General features: G+C 35.3%; 1 protein-coding gene across 2 annotated transcripts in view; it reads right to left on the reverse strand.

Moving 5' to 3' along the window:
• The window catches only part of PRUNE2 (prune homolog 2 with BCH domain), a 138,259-nt gene that overhangs the window by 57,030 nt on the left and 59,719 nt on the right, over positions 1 to 21,510 (reverse strand). For both annotated transcript variants that reach the window (XM_032205327.1, XM_032205325.1), the window contains exon 7: positions 98 to 256. In XM_032205327.1, coding sequence (XP_032061218.1) covers positions 98 to 256 — 159 coding nt within the window. The remainder of the gene's footprint in view (positions 1 to 97; positions 257 to 21,510) is intronic.

A 21,510-nucleotide genomic window follows, 5' to 3' on the forward strand; every position in this document is an offset into this window, starting at 1 on the left:
CCTAGCTCCACTTAATTATCCAACATTTCACCATTAACTAGTTTAAAAAATACGTTTTCAGGAAAAACATTTTTAGATTCTTTTTCCAGGTACTTACTTGATTGCCTAGCTCTAAGTTTTCCGAGTATACTGCAATTTGCCGTTTCATTCGCTCCTCATCTGACAAAGAGTTGGCCAAAATGACAAGTACATCAACCCCATATTTATCTATGAATGCTTTCAGCTCACCAAGGAGACTCCTGTGTAACACACAGTCCTGAAATATGGTAAAAAATGCAAAGAAACGTCAGTGTATTTTCCTAGCTCATCCCATACAAATCTGTAATGAAAATATCAAGAAACGTTAGCATACCTCAGTTGCTGTAACTGGCAAGAGAATTCCACTTAGACTAGTGCAATGTAGAATTATCTAGATTTTGCAATATAAACCATACATCTCTCTTTCTGGCCAGAGGATATAATGCACAAAGTGCAAATATCCCTCTTCAGTCATCACTTCAGAGAACTGAAAATGAAAACATTCTCAGAAATTTTATTTTTGCCATTATGCTTCTGTTTGTATTTGAGAAATTTTTTGTCAACTTCAAGCTAAGCACAATGTCATATGCTATAGTTGTTCTGATGCTGCCAAGCTACACTAGTCCTGAATAAACAGCAGTTCATCATAAACACAAAACAACTGTATATGCAGATTGGCATGTTATTCCCTTGCATCTGTCTCCTACCTGATAAATTACTGTTTTGGTAAGATATATACAAATACTATTCATTAATCTGCTCAGATATGTCCACAAAATGTGTCTCCCTCCCTGTAAGTTGAACTTAAAACAATCTATTTTTCAAATGCTTTGGAAGTAGATTCTTGCCTAGATTAGTAATGAAGTTCTGCTTTGATGTTTGTATAGCACTTCACAATTCGCTTTATGTGAGATTCATGCAGATTACGGCACAAGCAGAAGTCAGCTATCAGTTTATTGGTGGACATTCAGATATGAAACCTGAATAGGGAAATACAGTGAAGAATTATGAGGAATAAAGTTTGAATGTCCAAATTGGTAACATTTTTCTGAAGGCTCAGGTACTGGGTATATTCGAAAAAGTCCCAAAACATGCTTAAGCATGGGAAAGTGACTTCAGTTATTGCAGTCCTAAACACAGTTGGAATACTTATGAACTGTTGGAATAAAAAATTTGAACTAGAACAGATTCAAAACTATCTGAAGATCTTCCTTAATATATGTAAGATCCTCAGTAACTCCTTATCTCAGCTGCTCACTCACAGCCAATTCAAGCTGACGGTAGGTCACAGGGAAAGACATGGTCCAATTGTGGATCTAGTCTGTACAGTGGTTTATGACTGTATGTAAGGTAGATAAATGATCAGTCTAAAAAACATCTAGCCTTCAAGCCTCATGATGCTATAGCTTCTGTATTGCATCTACACTCATCCTAACCTTAATTTGCATTCATTTCTGACAGAATAAAGGAGATCTTGACATGGCCTTATCTAAATCCCTATTCTCAGGTAATTCATTACCTTGGGTAAAGTAATTATTTTGAAAATATTTGATCACAGACATTATATTCACAGCAACTACTATAGTTGGGCATAAGGTGGAACTACAGACAGAAGCAATGTTAACCATATTCATGAACTTTTCAGAACCCAGAATCTGTGCAGAACAAAGACCACCACCAGCATTTAAGAAATCTACGAGCACTGTCAGCATGTAAAATGTCTACTGGTCATCCATACTAAAAATATCTGTTTTAATAACAACAAATAATACATGGATATTCCCCAAATGCACCTCTGTAAATCAGTATAATAAAACTAGAAAGCAACAATTTAATGCCATGTAAGTAACTCTCTTGTTCACATGCTGAAAGAAAGGAGTTGGCTTTGTCTTACGCTGTTGAAAAATACAGACCAAGGATGCTAGAACAAGTGCTGAGGCTGACAGCCAGCAAAGAACAATTAGTCAGAAGTGGTGAAGTAGCCAGCTGTGCTACCTGTAGTGCTCCTGACTGGGAGACTCATTAAAGGTTAAAGAGATAATCTGAAAAGGCACAGGCCTGAGCTATGCATGCAGCACATACAACGTGGCCCTCCGGCTGTGCTGTGCTGCTCACTGTCGTTGGATGCTGAATAAGCTCCACCATCTAACTATAAGAGAGGACCCTGCAACAGCTCCCACTCAGTACTGGTGACTGCACCATCCATGTGACCTTGCCTTTATCTAACAGAGAAGCATGGAGTTCTCATGAGAACATCCTTTCTGTTTGACAGTAGAAACAACCAATGGAGTTATTTCCTTGAAAACAAACAAACATACAAACAAGCAAACTTTTAATACCTCAACTGACCAAAAGGGGGAAATCTATTCTGTAGTCAAGGTCTGCCCAGCATGCTGTAATGGGTCAGAGCCTGTTTGATGTTACACCCCTCACGGTTCAAAGCAACCAAAGGGACATAAGTTTATCTGTAATGTTCTCTCCCTGTAGTATTAGCTCTAGCACATAGTATTTTAAAAGATACCTTACAGAGTCTGCACGTCTTTCTTACTGGGATCAAGACAGAGCAGTGCCGCCTGGTGCAAAACACTGTCAAGTGATAAGAGACTGCTCAGAGCAGCATGGGAAAGGGTTTAGCTATGCTACTGCTGTACACCACGTCTTTAAACAAAACATTCGGATTATTTTATGATGTTAGGTATGTTTTACAGTGGCATCAAATCAGCAGTAATACTGATAAAGTCATTAAGGTATGTCAAAACACAGGCCAGGTCAAACAAGATGATGCTGATTACAGAAAATCCATTAATTTCGTGAACTTTACCTCACAAAATTTATCCCCCAGAAGACTTCCTAACAAAATAGTCACTATTCAGCAAAGGTATGAAACCCACAACTATATTTATTCTGTGGAATCAGGACGAAGGGACAAGCTTCTCACACCACTACTGCATAAACACTTATTAACATTCAAATAATACCTGAGAATGCAAGCTGCTTTTTTTTTTCCCAAACATTGTAACTTGAATAATTAACAATAAATATTTCTCATCAGTTGTTACATCTATTAATGAAGTAATGTTACTTAATGAAGTAACAACTTAAAAATGAAACACTTGGTAAACAGACATTGTTAAAAAATGGGTCAAAAAGATTTGCTAGAAAATGCAGCTGACTAAGCAATGAAAAAAGACAAGATCAGATTATACATCCTACAGCATCCTCATTCTATCTGAAGAATTTTTTTTGGTTGACTGGACTATAAATGAAAATATTATTTCAATCATTAATTTTAAAGTAAGCAAAGGTAATTTTACTAGTGCTAACAAATATTACTAATCAACTTTTGAAACTTAGTTTACTCCCACCCCCTAAAACATCTATTATATATACTCTTTTAACTTAATACCAATGACACAATTCAAACAGTACAGTCATTCAAACATTCAAATAAATGGATTTCCATAAACAACAAAATCTTATAAATTAACAAAGACTATGTATTGAAAGATATAGTAGACATATGGACTCTTCCACAAATTTGCTAACCTAAGTAAATAACCAGAATGTTGCATATATTGTAAATGCTAACAGAAGATAAAACATTTCTTTCAAAAATGAAAAAAAATGCTATTCATTTTAACAGTTAAGCTGATACATCCCAAATTAACTACAAGCATTGTAAAATGTGTTGATGAACTAGCATAGGAGGAAATGCACTGGATTGGTGCCAAACCAGGACAAAGGTCAGCCAGTTATACATTTTATATTTTGTTTCCTTACTTTATTAGCATAGCTTGGCTTAAAGGTTAACTCATATTTGCAGTGTACAGCAGGTACAGCATATATAAGTAGTATTGGTTATAATGCCCTCCAAATGTCCTGTAACAAAGAATGGACTGCTGGTTTACTTGAAATGTGCTATACCTGAAATAAATAGAATATAATAGTAAATGTATTTCACATACCCACTGGCAATATAGTTAATAGCAATATAGATGCTGTAGAAATTTAGTATCTTAGCATCTGTAATAAATTTGTGCATTTGCTTGTCTAATGCATATAAATACAGTGCTACAACATAAAAATATGGTGAATATTCTGAAACTTTTTTTTAAATCATTCAGCTAAACAGAATGAGAAAGCTTAAGAAATTCGCAGATTTTGAAGCATTTTTGAACATGACCTGCTTTCAATTATTATGCATTTTTGCTGGGAAATGCAATACAAATTATAGGTAGGTTGTACATTGGAACTTATTTCTCTGAAACTCAACTTTTTTTATAGAAACCTCTTTTTTTTAATTTAATAGCGAACATGATGACAAACTTGTACAAGCCTCTAAATTAATCAAACTCTCTGAGAAATATTCAGAAATAATTTGTAATTTCTCCCTTGCTACACTTTCTGATTCATGAAGCCAACAGCCATTTACACAAGTGATCACTGTAAACGTATATTACACACACTTCGGATTCTTCTGAGCTAACTGTGTCAATATTAACCTGACCAAATTAAGAACAAACTGTCTCTTTTGTTCTTCACACTCTTCACATGGAGAGCACAATATGGCTTTTGTCAGAGGTGCTCCATCATTTTGGCTTAAGGAAACTGTCAGTATAGTTTGGGATTCGTTATTCATGGGCAGATACCCTGATGGGTCTAATGAAGCCTTTCTGCTGACAACTCATTTGCTAAAAATACCCAACCATCACAAAATATAAATGAGGAGTATCACTGTATCCCATTACAGTTTTCACAATCAAAACAATTATCACTATCCAGAAGTCAATACATACTGTTTCACACTGTATTCTCTTAATATTTCATGGTCAGTACTTCTGCATTCCGGTTTATTTCTGCGTGATCACTGATAAAACTTTATGACATACTTAAATTGCAATATAATAGGGTAAACACCAATGTTATAGCACACATGCAGAGCTAACAGTCTGTGTGCCATTTGTTGTAAATCCAGCTAATTACTAGAAGCCCCCGCCTAAAATAAAAATAAAATTTTAAAAAACAAACAAGCAAACAAAAAGAAGCAAAAAAGATTCTATTTTTTTTTTATAAAAGTTTTTGGGTAAGGTCACTAAAAGTCAGAAAATAGTATAAACAGTAGAGTGCTTGTAAGACTGCACCAGAAACACGGACAAGTGTGTTCACTTTTTGACCCTTTCTTTGTATCAACACCACTGGTGCAAACACATTAGGCAGGACTCATGTTTTCTATAAGGAAACACATTTCAATGCACACATTTTTCTAGTGTGCATTTCAATATACTAAATATCAGCACTGCCATACCAGTATTTATCAGTCTTCTGAGAAGAACAGAAGTAGCGGCTCATTTTGCAGTCAGTTTCCAGCCCTTTACTCTCAGTGCCGCTGCCCAAAGTTTCCAAAGAGAAATCGGTATCAGTCCCAAACCAAGCAGCACGAGAACAAGCATCTGAGAGCTTGTGCTATGCTGTTGTACAACTGACATTCAACTTCAGGCATCTTTAGCTTAACTTGGTAATAAATCTAACCAGGAAGTATAGGACTGTGAAACACTGTGCAGAATTCGTCATGGGTGTCTGTTTGAGCTCACGCCCTTTACTGTAGGTGACAGCTGTGTTCTTGCAGTGTCTGTCATTTTCATCAAAGGCAGAACAACTCAAAAAAAAACAAAGCAAAGAAGAAAGAATTCATCTATAATAAAAGAAATAATCATGCTTTGTTCAAGGGAAGTGTTTTTAGCCTCCTTCACACTGGACTACGTTTTCTACAGCACTCTTCTATTTTTTGTTAGTACGTCTTAACAATGATCCACTCTTCAGGAAAGAAGATTGCAACTATGCTTTTCCTCACACTTTATACAAGTACAAATTCTGTGTATTCAAATTCAGGCTCACATATTTTTATCTGTGTTTTACTAGTACTTATAAAGATGTCTGTGTTAAATTAAATATATGTATACATTAAAATTTGCTCAGGCAAGCAACCCAGCTTCAGTTCCATTATTCCATATTTTCAGAGGAAAATTCACTATTCACATTTTGAATTTAGCTGCTGGGTTACCATGTCTCCACATATCACAACACATTATGACATCCGTATATCAGAGGAATGTTGTAATGTCCCATTTGGTTTAGAACATTCTCCTTCCTGCTGGAGCACCTGCCATCGGCAGGGTTCACTATCAAGAATGAGGACTGGAATCACCAGCTGAAGGAACACAAATTCTTATTCATAAGCAAAACAAATCTCCCCTGACTGCCAAGGCAGTATAACTAACTGTCTGAAATACAACAGTTCAAAAGGCTCTCTGGTGTCTGTGCACATACCCTCAAAGAATGAAACTTATCAGAAGGGACTGAGGTGTCCTGAGAAGGTACTGCTGTTACTACATGAGATAAAAAAACATCAAGTGATTTGTATAAAGAAGCACATGTAACAGTGTGAATACTGTTGCAACATGCATGGGAATGACATGACACCTCTGTTTTGAAGTGGGTCTTTAAAAGTCAGCCTCCATAATATAGTTAAAGGGACAAAGCAGAAAACTTGTAATTGTAGCAATATGACTTGCTGTAAGAAGGAAGCTACAGGTAAATGCACTCACACTATGGTAAAATGTATTCCCACCAGGTCATTTTGAAGGCTGAGGTAAGTACATACGTGCTTTTCTGAAGCAAACTGCACAGAAAGCAGTCTTGTATTTTGAAACCACAGGTGTAAGTATCAAAAGTCTAAAGGTAAAGGGATTCTGGGATCTGCTCATGCACCACACTTAAAAGCAAACATCACCTGTAAAAAATATGCACATAATATGTACAAAATGAAGAAGAAAAAACTCTATGCTAAAGTACAGAATAGTATATACAATCTAATATATTACTTGTCTTAGAAGCTTATAAGAAAATGGGAAACAATAATTCTTATGTCTTAGTTTTCAACAGGCCATGTGGTTAAAGCATAGGATATACTTTTTATTTTCCTTTGTATAATTCTGCTTTCTAATGCTAGGTTACCTCATCTGATTTTTCCACAGCTTGTAAATCAATTAAAAAATACTGAAAAGACACAACCTACCACTTCAGTTACAAGGTTCATTTAATCACATACAATATTTGATTTCACTGTTGACTGATTAGCAAGTGGCACCAAGCAAAAGGCTGTCTTGCCAGAGCTGATGATTTAAAACATAAGAAACATCACCAGCATCTACATACTGACCATGAACTGTCTATTTTAGCCAGCTAAGTCTCAGGTGTAAATTCATAAGCCATAATTCATACCTTACAAAATAACTCCCATGCAAACATGGTAACAAAAAAACACATTTCTGGCTGTCAAGAAAATTTCTGGCAAAATTAATCAACCATTCATCCATTCAGGCTCTTTGCATACCCTTTTGTCAAAGAGGGAATACTAAGAGATTTCTTTCCTCTTCCACGCACTCATTGCAATGGTTTGTAGAATCCATCAAGCCTGAGTTGATTTATTGAACTGTCTTATAGCTCAGCAGTATAACTATAGCAAATGAACTGGTAACTTCTCCAAAAACAGCAGTGATTCAACAATATCTGGTTTATTTAATTCCTTCTAACTTCAGATTAGCAATTTCTTAAAGGGGCTGACTTGCATTCTTTAAAAGTTTTATCTGCAATCTTATACCTGCACATATATCCTCATATTTTGTTTTTGCTTTTTTTTTTTTTTTTGACATTTACCAGAGACATCTTTGATTTACAACTATCTGGAGAATCTACCTAAACCTCCACATTTTTCACACTACCTACTGTGGTTCTATCACTAGTCAATAGGTGTTTTATAACTAAACTCAATAGTTAGGGATAACACTGACATGGACATTTATGTGAGCTATCTTATTCATCATGCTATGAATACTCAAAAATAATTACCCAGTTAAAGTTCCTACCTATTTCTTTAATTATGTAGACAATTTTGCATACATATTCAACTATTTATGTATTTATCTAATTCCATCACTTGTAATGAGAAATGTTTGTGGTTTTTTTTTTTTTTTTTTAAAGTAGTTAAGGCACAAAAAATAGAGATATGACAAGCAGTTTGAAACACAGTTTAAACACGGATTTTATTGCTGAGCATCGTCCATTGAACCCCATGGAGCACATTTATCACTCACCAGCGTTGCATTTTTCTTCATAAAGATATATGACCTTTGCCTATTAGATTTCATTAGCAGGGCACCATACAAGGCTCCTCTGCAGATGACAGGATAGAAAGCTAAACAACCTCGCCTGAAGGATTTGTGAGAACAAGCCCATCTTCAATCTTTGTCCCTGGGAGGCACTTCTAACACCTGCCAACCACAGCACTATCATCAGAAAAACATTTAGAGATTTATCTTCAGGCTGGTGATTATAAGAGATAATTTGTTTGGAGTATGGATAAAGTTGGTCTAGCATAAACAAACTAGAAGCTCAAATTATACGACGAACCTCATTAACTATTGATTTAACCACTGCAAATCCATGAACAAATGTTGTATCAAAACGTTAATTCTTCCTGAAGATATAATCAAGGGAAAAAAAATGCCAAGGCAGGATGGTTTAAAAATGCTGAGCTATTCTTATGGGTGCTTTTAATGCCTGCAGCTTAAATTTGAAATGGAGACTTACTTCATTGTAACAATGGCAATGATATTCTGTTGCCATTTTCCCATAAGCATATAATTTTGTCTTTACAAAAAGTGCTGTATCTCTTTAGTTGCTGCTCCTATAGAGGAATGAAAGAGTGATTCCACTCTTACTTTAAAAAACACTTTTTTGTGTGGAGGCAGCAAGACTAGAGTGTAAAAACAGTCTCAATAGCAAAAAGTTAGCAATACTGTAAACAAATACCATCACAGGCAGTTTGAAAAAATAAGTATGTATTTATATCATTTATATTTTATCTACTTCATATATCACACATGTCCTCCTAATCTTTGAAAATTACTTTCACTCAGGCTAATAAATCATCAGGTCCTCACCCATGAGCATATTTAGGAATAATGTAGCATAGTTGGTCCTGAAGGCAATAACTGCTTGCTGTTCTACAATGGAAGCCAACCCTGCCCCCTCCTTGCTAAAGGAGAGAAAAGTGCAGCAAGACTTCCTGCTGTAATCCAGACAGAGCCAATGTCTCCACCTGACATTCTTGAGATGCCCAGCAGCATTCTAGTTCACTGTGCCTCTGTCACCTTCCTTCTTTCTTAGGTCCACTGCACTGGGGAAAAAAAAGCTCATTTGCGTATAGGAAGTAGAAGGAAACCTGCAGCTCCTTCTCCAGTGTGGCACTCTCAACAAACAAGTGGTATTTAAAGTGAAATTGTTAGTTTGTCAGGAGGAAAAAATAAATAAATAAAAAAATCTTTTGGAAGTATTTCCCTTCATTCTGAGTGTTTCTTACAAAGCAATGCAGTCATGCAGATGGAGACCATCCATGCAAATTAACCTTACATCCTTTTAAGTTGTTCAAAGATTATATTTTATATCCCACGTTACCGATTTTGTTTCATCACATTTACTTTGCTAATTCATGTAAGCATTTCACATTCTAACTATAGGAACAAATAAACCACTGTTACTTATTTGTTAAGGCTATTTCGCTTTATTTACATAGGCAGGCAAGTGACTTAGCAAGATGTTACTGATGCAGGCATATCCAGGCATCCAGGTTTGTGTAGGACCCACACCTTTTTTCCCCATTAAAAACCCTACTTTGAAAATGATCAGCTGATAAAAAATAATTATTTAAATAAATAAATAAAAAGAATAATTTGTGAAGGATTCAGACCTAGTCCTTTTAATACATTTTAATTTTTTACGGTTTTGTTTTTCATCAACCTTTTAAAATTGTTTAAGCTCTGTATATCTTTCAGGCACCTCTTTTTCTGCTTTTCTAAATGACATTCTAAATGAAGCTTTTCTAAATGAGCTTCTTGTCTCCTCTCTTAGTCTTTTGAATTCAAATCATTATTCTCAAAAACTGTTCTTCTTCCATTCATTCTTCTAATGCCTATTTATTCCTGCACATTTTCTTTCTCCAGTCTAGAAATTCCTGACTTACTTTTTACTTCCTCTAGTACCAGTCATGAACTCATTCTCTTTCCTAATGCAATTGCATGTTCAGCAAGAACCACAGATACCACTTAAGTAATTTAATTTTAACTTTTTAAAAGATTAGAAGACTATTGCCCCAAGTTTCTCTAACTGACATTTCCTGTTAAAGCAAAATGTTTTTGATTACACCTCAGCCTTTATCCTTTGGTTCACTTAGGTGTTTACATTTAGGCAGCTGAGATCCGCTTTGAAATGCTCCTGTATAACCGGGATCTCTGAGTATTAAATAATTAAAATAGTAATTATTACCATTAGGTGTTCACTCTGTAAACCTGAAAGAACAAGCCAATTCAGAATGCAAAGAACCAGAAGTTAAAGGAAAACCTCCCACTGACTTCAAAGGATTTTGACAAAAACCAACGATGTACCTGTAATTCCCCCCATAAGCTTCCTACACATTTCTCAGGCATCCAAGTTTAACAAAATGTCCTTTAAGGGAGTCAAAGTTCATTGCTATGTAAACACTTTTTAGAAATGCATTTTGAATTATTTGGATTGTTGTTTTTGCAACAACCTCTCTGGCATCTTGCTTAGCCACAAAATGCCCATGTTGCCTCATTGGGTAGCCCTCATCTAGAACAACTAGAGGCAAGCGTAGCTCATTTTCCATGCTCATTCAGTTCATGTCATTGCTGGGGAAGCTGAACATCTTGATTCAAGACACACTGATACAAGCAGGGCTCAGTCTGTTTTCAGTGGAATTGGCTTTAATCTCATTTGCACTGGCAGTTCCTAAATACAAACTAGGAATTGAACAGAGGTTATCAAATACGGTACACCAAACTTAGCCACCAAAAAAGAAAAAGCCAGTTTGCTTACAAATAATAATTGCAATTCTGTTTTCCTTCTTCTTTTTTTTTTTTTTTTTTTTTTTGTAAATCATTTCAGTCTTTTTTGTAAATCATTTAAGTTTTCCTAAGGATTCTTCTAATAAGCACTTACAGTTACACAAGAAAAATGCCTTTAGCAACTCATTTGTTAAACAGTCAGTTCCTTCAGAAGAGATAAAAGGAGTCATTACTAACCCAAGCAAAAACAGGATAAAGTTCTTTGCCAATGCCTGTCAGAAGACACGATTATGCTGGGCACTAGTTCGGCAGCAGCACCCTTGTCTCTGTTTTATGCTTACAGTAGCTAAGACAGAAGACTTTATCTTTAGATGATTCAAGTTTCTGAGAACAAAATACAAGCTGTGTTTGAGACAGATTTTGGATGACTACTGGCACACAAAGCATAAGTCTCCAGCAAATGTGCTTTACTCAAGTTGTATGTTTCACAAAGTTATGCATTGCTCTCTCCATAGATGAGTTAAAGTGAAAACTGAGGCACAATGCAAGGCAGTGCCCTGAGTCCAACTCAGAGTTAACCACTCAGGCACAGGACCACAGCTCTGATGGCACTTGGATGTAAATCTAGTTTAATAACCACTTGCCCTCAGGGACAAAAGGAGATTAAATACATTTAATATGGATCAAATTTTACTTGATACTTACCTGGAACCCTCAATGTTTAGAAGGATGTCTAAGACTGTGTAAGAAGAAAAAAATATATATATATTTTATATATATATATATATTATATATATATATATTTATAATATAATATATAATATAATATATATATATATATATTTGGCTAAAGAACAATAGCAGAGTAATACCCCCAATCTTGTTGGTATTGGCAAACAAAAACAGGCTGTAAATTATAAGAAGCAGTTAAATCACTACAATCTTAATTTAAGCCTAATCTGTCTGTGTCCAATACTTAGTTACCTGAATAAAGGGATAGGTAAATTGTAGAGCCAGATAGTATAGTTAATAAATATATTTAAATACAAACTCAATAAATAACACACTAAAAAATTAACAACAAAGTAAATATATAGCAAAGTAACATCACATGCTTGAATTAACCATAGGCATGCTATGCATAGCTGCAGTTCCTTAAAAACCTTTATTTACCGTCTACCTTGTGAGTGCTGTCATGCATGATCTCTGAAGCATCTAACACAGTAAGGAAAAAGGAAGTACGTATCAGCAATACTAAAGCAAAAGTTCCTCTAACAAATTTATCAGCTTATTGACCAAGTTATATATTGTTATTCATTAACTTCACTATAGTCTCTTGAAAATTTGTGGCTTTAAGACCAAGGTTTTGAAAACAATTCTTTAAATGTTAAATTTGTGTTGTCTCAACATTTATGGAAATTAAGTAAACATGGGGCAGCCAAATTTCTAATAGTAAGATCTGAATACATTTTAAGGACATACTAAAAACACTGAAGTGAAGACATTTATGGAAGTAAAAAAAAAAAAAAAAAAAGAAGTGCACAAGCACCTTATTACTGAGGCCCAGAGTTAAGGATTTTGTACACTGTCAGCTCAGTTTTAGAATGCTCTCACTTCAGTTTCTTTAGTGAAATTGATGCCTGATGGTTCAAGGCCTCATTTATTTTCTGAAAATATTTTAGAAAATGATAACATGCGAATGAGAAAAATGGGGCTCTAAATGGCATCCAGACTTGCTTTAAACCATGAAAGAATCCATATGGAGGAATAACAAAAGTGCTTTACCTCTGCTACACTATATGTTGCAAAGCCATCCATTGATGAGTGCTAAAAAGAGGCATATACCAGAACTCTTACTATACTATCACAAATATGCAGTACCTTGTAAGTAGTAAAGTAAAGCATCTTTTAACAACTTGCATGTTAAATGACACAACTACAATATTACTCTAGTTTTAGCCTCTTGTAGCTCTGGGAAGACAGAACAAGCAATGGTATCACAGATCTACAGCTCTTTTGGTGAAGATGCTATTATCACAACCCTTAACAGAAACAAAATTTTAACCCCCCTTTCTGTGAAATAAAATAAGAGAATGGCCCAGATCTACACAGACACAAGGGCACCAACTTACATCAGTTTACTATAAAGTGCTCACTCTTTGACACTTTCCTCTTGCAAAACCAACTGACCATGTCTCTGCTGCATGCTCTGCACTTGGGCAGAGCATTGTTCTTTCATTCTGTCTGTGTTTTATCTCCACCTCTGTACTTCCACCAGGAAGGAGAAAATGAGTGATGAGAGGAAATAGCAAAAGACATGGCATCCTTTGACAGTCCTCTTGGCAAAAAGCAGATATGGGAGAGGAGAAAGATTTGACAAAACAACTAGTAGAAAGAGGTGAGGCAGGGTCTCCATAAAATTGGCATACGAGTTTGTAAGGGAATAGTAACTGTAGAGAGTTCCTGGTTAATTTATGTTGCATTCATAGAATAAAACACTGGAAAACAGAAGATACAAGAAGAAACAGGAAACAAAGAATGTGCAGCAGCAAGCATTACATCATCAGAGTGTGAGCATTACAAAAAAAAGTGGGGGGGGGCAGACAAGAAGTCTTGATCAAATGATGTTTAAAATCTGATTTTTCCACCAAGCTTTAGTCTTTTATTCTTGCTAATCCACCAGATGGTGCACTTGCAGCATCCATGATAAGGTTATGTGCATCTCTACCCTTGTACATAGACACAGGCAAATTCCACTCCATGGGTTTTCTTACCGGCTTCTGAAGGGACAGTTTGCATAAGATACTGACACTTAAACTGTTTCTGAAATACAAGAATTTTTAGATAGTTCTTAGCTCATAGATTTTTCAAAATTTCATTAGAAGTCTTAGTAATTTTGGTGGCAGCACAGTCTACAGACCATACATTAAACCTATGGCATCTGGTATCTAGTATGGTGCTTGAACTGGTGAATGACAGCATGACATCAATTAGGAGTTGTAGTAATTCAGTTATTACTCTTAGTAACAACTGAAGATTTATTTTGTTGCCTAAGGTTTTAACCTGGAAACATTTCACCTCATCAGAGCTGTGTGTTTCTGCTACAGTCACAGAGAAAGCTTTGCAGCTGTTCAGGTTAATGTGTTTCTGTTAGTCCACTGACATTTAAACTGGAGGATACACAGCATTCTTCAAAGCTTGATTGGCACATTGAAGTACAATGTGTAATCAGTGTTAATCTCCTAGTCTATTACCACTGTCTTTCATAATCTACATATATTTTACAAAATTCTTTAGAAAGAAATGCTGTCAGAGCAAATGATGCATCAAATTCAAACAGGCCATCAAGATTGCTAATGGATTTTAATAGCAGCTATTACAGCATAATGGTATTTTCCCAACAGCTGTTTGTTTATAAAATTTTCAGTTTACAAGACCTTTATGTCCAATCCCAGGAGACATCCCTCAATTCATTTATAATCATTTGGTTCAACCTACACATAAATGCTGCCTTATTCACATTGGGTGTGTTTGTATACGTGTATAAGACATTACCAACTACCACAGTAATGAAAATGACAGGGAACCTTACAAGCTAAACAAATTAGTGTGTATTTTTCAACTTCTAGCAGCAAATAAGCTTTATATGTTTCTTCTGTCTCCCTACACATGAATAGCTCATCACAACTGAGGAACAGCTGCCTGGATTATAGCCTATTCCATGTCTCAAAATGACATATGATTATTTGTTTAGTTCCATGTAGTTACACCTGTTTAAGGTTTTGAAACATAATGCTAGGTATCACAAGGGCATAAACAGGGCAACTGGCCAGCAGACAGTGGCATAATGCAGCCTGCAGAAATGCAGGAGAATCACTAGAGGAAAAAGATCCTGAAAGGCTTCCAAAGTTTGAACTGAACTTGAAGAGCTGCCAGATATAAAAATAAAAGCACTTTTTTTTTTTCTTTTGTTGGTACAATCATACACGTGTATGTTTGAATCTCTATTAGATCTGAAATGAGAAACAGAAATAGGAAACTAGGACCTTGCCATGCTTTTCCTGTTGAGTCACATTCAGAATTGAACTGTACTTTATTATAAACAGCTCTTTTTTTTTTTTTTTTTTTTTTTTTTTTGGGCGGGGGTGAAAGAAAAAAGAGAGAAAACATAACAACAAGTGGAAGCTACAAACTGAGCAGAAAAAATGTTAGTTTTATTGAAGGAATTTTTTGGACCTTGCACTCTTGCAGATGGCTGTTTGATCAGCTTTTTTCTTGATTCTCAAGCTGCATAAGTAACACAAATTTGTAAGTAAAAGTTAATGCTGAAGTTCGTAAAAATGCTTTTTAGTATATGTACTAATAGATACGTTTTTTTTCCAGAAACATCCAGACCTAATTAATTTTCCATCCATGTCATTATCAAATATCCTACTAGCAACAAACACTGGAAAATTTTTGAGGATACAGGACAAGCCAGAAAAAACATACACTTCACTTTCAATGATGATCTCTCAGGACAGTAGATGGCTCCAATTTTCCACAGCAGAAAGCTACCACTAAAATTGTAAATCAAGGCTGTCATTTCCACAATGGTTTGCAGATAAGGGAGTTGGTATGTAGTAAGGAGGGTATGAATCAATAACCTGTTAAGTGGGTACTGTTTGCAAGTAGTGTTAAGGAAGCTACTTTACCAAAAGGCACCTTTCACCCATACTATAAATGTTTCCACAGGGAATCAGCTTATAAGTAAACTTCAACTACAGCCAGGTTCTGTAAATTCTACCTCTGCAGGTAAATCTCTGAGGTCTTATCTTAGGCACTTATCTGTCTCAAGTAATCAAGAAACTTATTAAAAGAAGAAAATTTACTTTTTCTTTTTTTCTTCCCATAGAGAGCCTCAACATTCATGAAGATCTACATGGAAAGCTACCTCCTTCTCTGCCTAATCCTTTCAATACCTTAACAACACTACCACAATATATATATATATATGTATATATATATATATATATATATATATATATATTTTTTTTTTTTTGCCAAGACACGTGGTCTAATATGTCTATGGTCTCTTATCTTATGCTTATCTTCGCAGGTCTAGTTTCAGCCTTGCAGCTGACAATAGAGAAGCAATTAGAAAGCACAATCTAAATGTGACCAAGTAATTTCTATCTCTGATCAGCTATATATGAATTGTGACTTAAATAAATGCACCAATTATTTGCATTTACCCACAACTGATTTATAAACCAGGTGGCATCAAAAGATAACAAGGTTACCTCCAGTCTGACTCTTACTAATTATTAGTTACACATTAGCATACTGGAAAGAGCCTGTTTTTTGATGGGTAATTTCATCTTCTTTGAGAACAAAGTGATACTTTACAGTGGCCTACCCAGGGAAAAAAATAAAAAATAATAAGAAAAAAATGTTGTTTCAAGACTGGAATTTTTCCCATTTACCAGTGGACCCCTATATCTTCCATGCTAGCCTCCTACCTATGAATATGTCACTAAGTATCTTTGATTTTAACTGAGAACTTTGCAGATCTAGAGAAAAAGGAGTTTTCCTGCTAGTTTTCCTGCTTTGCTACTTCCTAGAGCCTTATTTTTACTTTGCCTCATCTATGATCTTTCCAGAAGGTTTGTTCAAAGACACTGCAATACTTAGACTTATTCTGAGGTATCACCATAATTTGTATCTACATGAGAAAGGTAGGAAAAGCTATACAGTTTTTTGGCCTACTTGTCTTGGACTGTCATGTTACCACAATGAAAGACCTTGGATTTTCCATGGTTGTCTAAAAGGAAGTTTTAAGCTCAGCTTAAAATACAACAAAGCAAATGAAGTCTGAACGATAGCTCTGATAGGAGTTGAAAGCTTACGAATCTTCTCTATTAAGCTTTCTTTTCAAATTTATTAGCTTTTTAAGGAACAGTAAAACTTAAAACATAGTACCTAAAGCAAACAGCTGAAAATTAGAAAATGCAATACTCAGACTTCAGGTCAAAACTTTTGTTCCTATTTGAAGAACTCAGTGTATTAACTTTAATTCCTGCCACTGTTAGAGGCTTCCTATAGGATTTACAACACATTCTGCTTCTCCACCTTGTATACCATGCTGACCCAAACAACTTCCAATTGAATTTGAAGACTAGAAGGATTCAAAAAAGAAATGGACAGCGTAAGGTATTTGACAGGCTACACAGGCTGAAAAGCAATTACCCTAACATTCATATGTAGACCATGGATGCTTCATGTATGGATAGATTGCTGTGCAATAAATCAATAGGGAAAAAAAAAAAAAAAAAAAAAAAAAGGAAAGAAAAAGCAGCCGACACTGCTTAGAAGTTGCCTTGTATGTTTCTTATACCTTGGAAGTTAAAATGATATCCATCAAATATTCATAGAGGAGGAGATTAAGTGAGTACTGAGAATTTTGGGCACAATACATAAACCATTATGTGGTTTTTCAGGATTCATAGTGATTCATAAGAATCAAATTTCACAGAAGTAGCACAAAAACTAATAAGATGTGGCACACCCTTGGAGTTTATGTTACTAATACATACCCACTAAAACACTTTCTCTTACTATTAAAAAATTTGTCTATTCCACAGTGGGAAATCTATTTAGAATAAAACATAATGCAAAATGTTTAACAATGCTAAATGGATGAAAAGTTGGAGCAGAAAATATAATATTATAATATACCACTTGCTGTAGCCATAATAAATTGGTAGTCTTTAAAAGTGGTACCATGATTATGAAACCCTGGTACCATGGTACCTGGTACCATGATTATGAAACATTTTGAACACACACACACACACACACAAAAAAAAACCATCAAATCTTTCCACCAGTCACTTGAACATAATATTCTGTCGTCTCAATGAAAACTGGCTCTGATTTGTGTGTATTGGTTTCTTTTAAGTTATCGCTAGTTATTTTTATTGAACAAATTATCCACTACTTTGTGCTTTTACAGGAAATGATACTTAGCTGTTCATCTGATGAACAGCTATATGAACAGCTATTACCTTATATAGTGGTATACAAGGTAATATAGCACTACTACTTTGAAGGTAATAAATTTAGCTCTGGTTTTATTGGTACTCAGCATTATTCTAAAAGAGGCACATGAACAGTTAACTGTAATGATGTCTGATAACACTCAGTCCCAATCTTCATGGAACTTATAAATACTGAGTAAACATATTCAGCAACATCTCTCAAACAAGCCTACATCCTATATGCTTACCAAAAATTTGGTAAATTTACCAAAAAAAATTACCAAACACTCTTATGTATAAGTGGAACTTACACATTGACTGCTTTGCTCTACGCTTACTTGGTCAGGTTCTAATTTGTTATATCTCATAAGACTAAAAATGGCTTCAAACAAGTTAATATGTCACAATTACATACTGGATGTAATTTACATTGGAGAAGTACCAATACCAATGCATTGGAGAGATGCCAATACCTCTAATCAAATATCATTCCAGAAAGAATAAGCTGCAATGTCTTCCAGTGTGCCTTCCATCTTTATTTGGTATTATTTGCAGAATTGCGTAAGGCCTTATAAATTTTTAGTATTGACTTATTTCCATAAATTAATGGATAAAGTATTTCCATATAGCAAGATATTTCACCAGAGAATGCAAAACAATGTCCAGGATCCTAATAAATACTGTTATGTCTGAAATGAGTTATCTCAGTAGTGACTTGGGCTCAGATTTATTGTACAGTTCATCAACTTCTCAGCATGCTGGATAATGAATGTTTCATTTACATTGCTAATTGCCAAGCCATGGTTCCTTCAACCTTTAACCCTTACGCTTTATCACATTATCACCATATGTCAATATAATTGCATTTAACATTCCAAATAACTAACTTTTTCATGAGGTCAAGAGATCCTTTTTTTAAAGCTTTACCAGTAGGGTATCTTTAAAACTACCATTAAAAAACAGTGTTATACAGATACTGCAAAACTAATGCAATTTTTTCTTTAGCAAAACAAAGCTCCTATCTTCTGACCCTAAATAAGTGATTTTCCACTGAACTCTGTATTTCCTTATTGTAACTAAATCACCTGAGAGCTTCAGCTTTCCTGTCTGTGATTATGGAATACTATCAACTAAGACCTAATACTAAATATGTTCTGTACATGCATGACGTTTTTTAATCTAGCTTTCTTTGATTTGTGGAATTATGCAGCTAATGTCACATATTGTATAATCTTGATCTTCATTTTGCTTTGCCCAAATAGTAAAATATATTACTATAGGCACCATCCAAGGAGGTTATGTCTGGGGTATAACAGCATTGCTATTCATAGTCATAAAATTACACCTTACCTCAGTGGACACTACACTGTATCTTACCTCAAGGATACCCTATGGAGAATTTTACTTTACTCAGCTCCTGAAAGCCCCTTTCTTTCAGTTGACCTTGACCACAAATAGTTCTTCCAGTTCTGAAGCCTGCACTGTCAATAGTTTTAAACTTGCAAAGATTATGCCAAATCATACACAGAATAAGCTGTTCTGGAAAAGGATTTTACTGCCAGCTGGAAATGAGCCCATTTTTATGTTTGCACTACAGTAATTATATTAGTCAAACTTAAGAATGCAATGACCCTTCTCATTGATATAGTTCATACAGAGAAACCCTAGCCTCTCTCAATTTATTTGAAAAACACTTTGACAAGGTGCTCTCTGAACATGCCTGATTTTCAGAAAGTTAGAAATTTATTTCTCAAGGAAGACCTGAGTCAGAAAACTAGATGCACCCTCACAGACAGAAATGAGCACCATAATGCATTAGAATAAAGAAAATGGTAATTAAAGACAAAACAGAGTAAGCCTAATTCATTTTTCATGTAGCAAAAAAGAAGCAAAAAACAACACATTACACAGGAGGTAGGTAGAGACAACCCTGTATTTCTCATGGCTCCCATGTTGTTCCTCCTAGTCTGCAGAAATGGAGGCTGGGGGGAGACCTCATCACTCTTAACAACAGGAGGTACCTGCAGAGTGGAGGGTACTGGTCTCTTTTCTCAGGTGGCAAGTGATAGGATGCACAGAAATGGTCTTGCAACAGAAAAGCTGCATTAGGGTAGGTTTAGATTTGACATTAGGAAGAATTTCTTCATGGAGAAGGTGTATAGCATACCCTATACCTTGCTTATTGTTTTATGCCCTTATGTTCTGTGCCGTATTAACTCATTCTCCTCTTTTACCATGATTTTGTATCTTTTCTCTGACTCTTAGAGTGTCCCTTCTGATCAGACATAACCACTGAAAGCCTTCTTTCAGTTTCTTCCACCACCCACTTCAACTGCAGGAACATCACCAGAGTCTACGCACAAGACACTACAGCATGATAACCATAGTTTACAAGTCTTAAACTAGAATGGAGTTGCAGGCATGGAACACCCAGTCTTATGAAGTATCTACACCCTTCTCCTGCAACTTGCAAATACAAAATAGGTTTGAGACCGTTAACATGTCTCGCTTGCTGGGTCATGAGGCTGTTAACATGACCCACTTGCCAATCTTTTTCAAATCACCTGCAGTGTCCACCCAACCATTTATCATTTCTCTACTGATCATCATCATGGATGTCATGGAGAAGGACTGTTTCTGCTCCCCACTAGCTTGGACAAGACATAGCCTTCTCATTTAGCTATACATAAAACATGAGAAAAGGCATGAACATCAGAACCATAAAACCCCTTTGAATTAGATTAGGACCAGAAATGTATGTATTTTTTTTTCTTTGAAGTGTTTCAATCCATTAAATATATACAAAAAGGTAAAAAAATAATAATCAAATTCCACATTACCACTGGGAAGTGAATGTTCCTACATGCACACCAGCTGAGACTTAGTGCAAGTATTTTGCCTAAAAGAATTCCTAAATATGAGGAACTTTTAGCTGTATATGTCAAACAGTGCGTTCCTAGCAGATTTAAGCATATTGTGGTTATCCATTTCCAGCTGCTTCTGTGGAGTCAAACTTTGTTTTTATGTTAACAGATAACATTATCATCACATTTTATGAAGAATAATGACATCAAGCATAGACACATCACTGGCTGTGCAGAACACTATTTGAAAATATGCTTGGTTTTTGAGTCTTTAATAATGGATCAAAAATACAGGCAGATTCAATGCCATTTTATGTGTGTTCAGAATATGACTTCAGAACAACTAAGGGTACAGTACACAGGGGATCCCCCATCCCTTAATTTATTTTAACCTCCCAACCATTCCAGCTGACAGAAGACAAGATAAACTGGCATTTGTCTAAGCTGGTGAAAGCACAAAGTCTACAGACCCCAAAATAGTCACCTGTGACACCTGACTTGAAATAGCTGGTATTCATAGAAATTTAAATACTTATATAAAAATTAGTAAAATAACTACTTTCATGGTTCTGCCCACCAGGGCATCTTGAAAATCACACTTTGGATTTTACTGGTGCACTGATAGTACTATAAGTCCACAGGAAGTGAGCCTGAAGTTTGACTTCTGAGTAAATATTGGTTTATACT

Source organism: Aythya fuligula, chromosome Z (genome assembly GCF_009819795.1).
Source record: "Aythya fuligula isolate bAytFul2 chromosome Z, bAytFul2.pri, whole genome shotgun sequence".
Lineage (NCBI taxonomy): Eukaryota > Metazoa > Chordata > Aves > Anseriformes > Anatidae > Aythya > Aythya fuligula.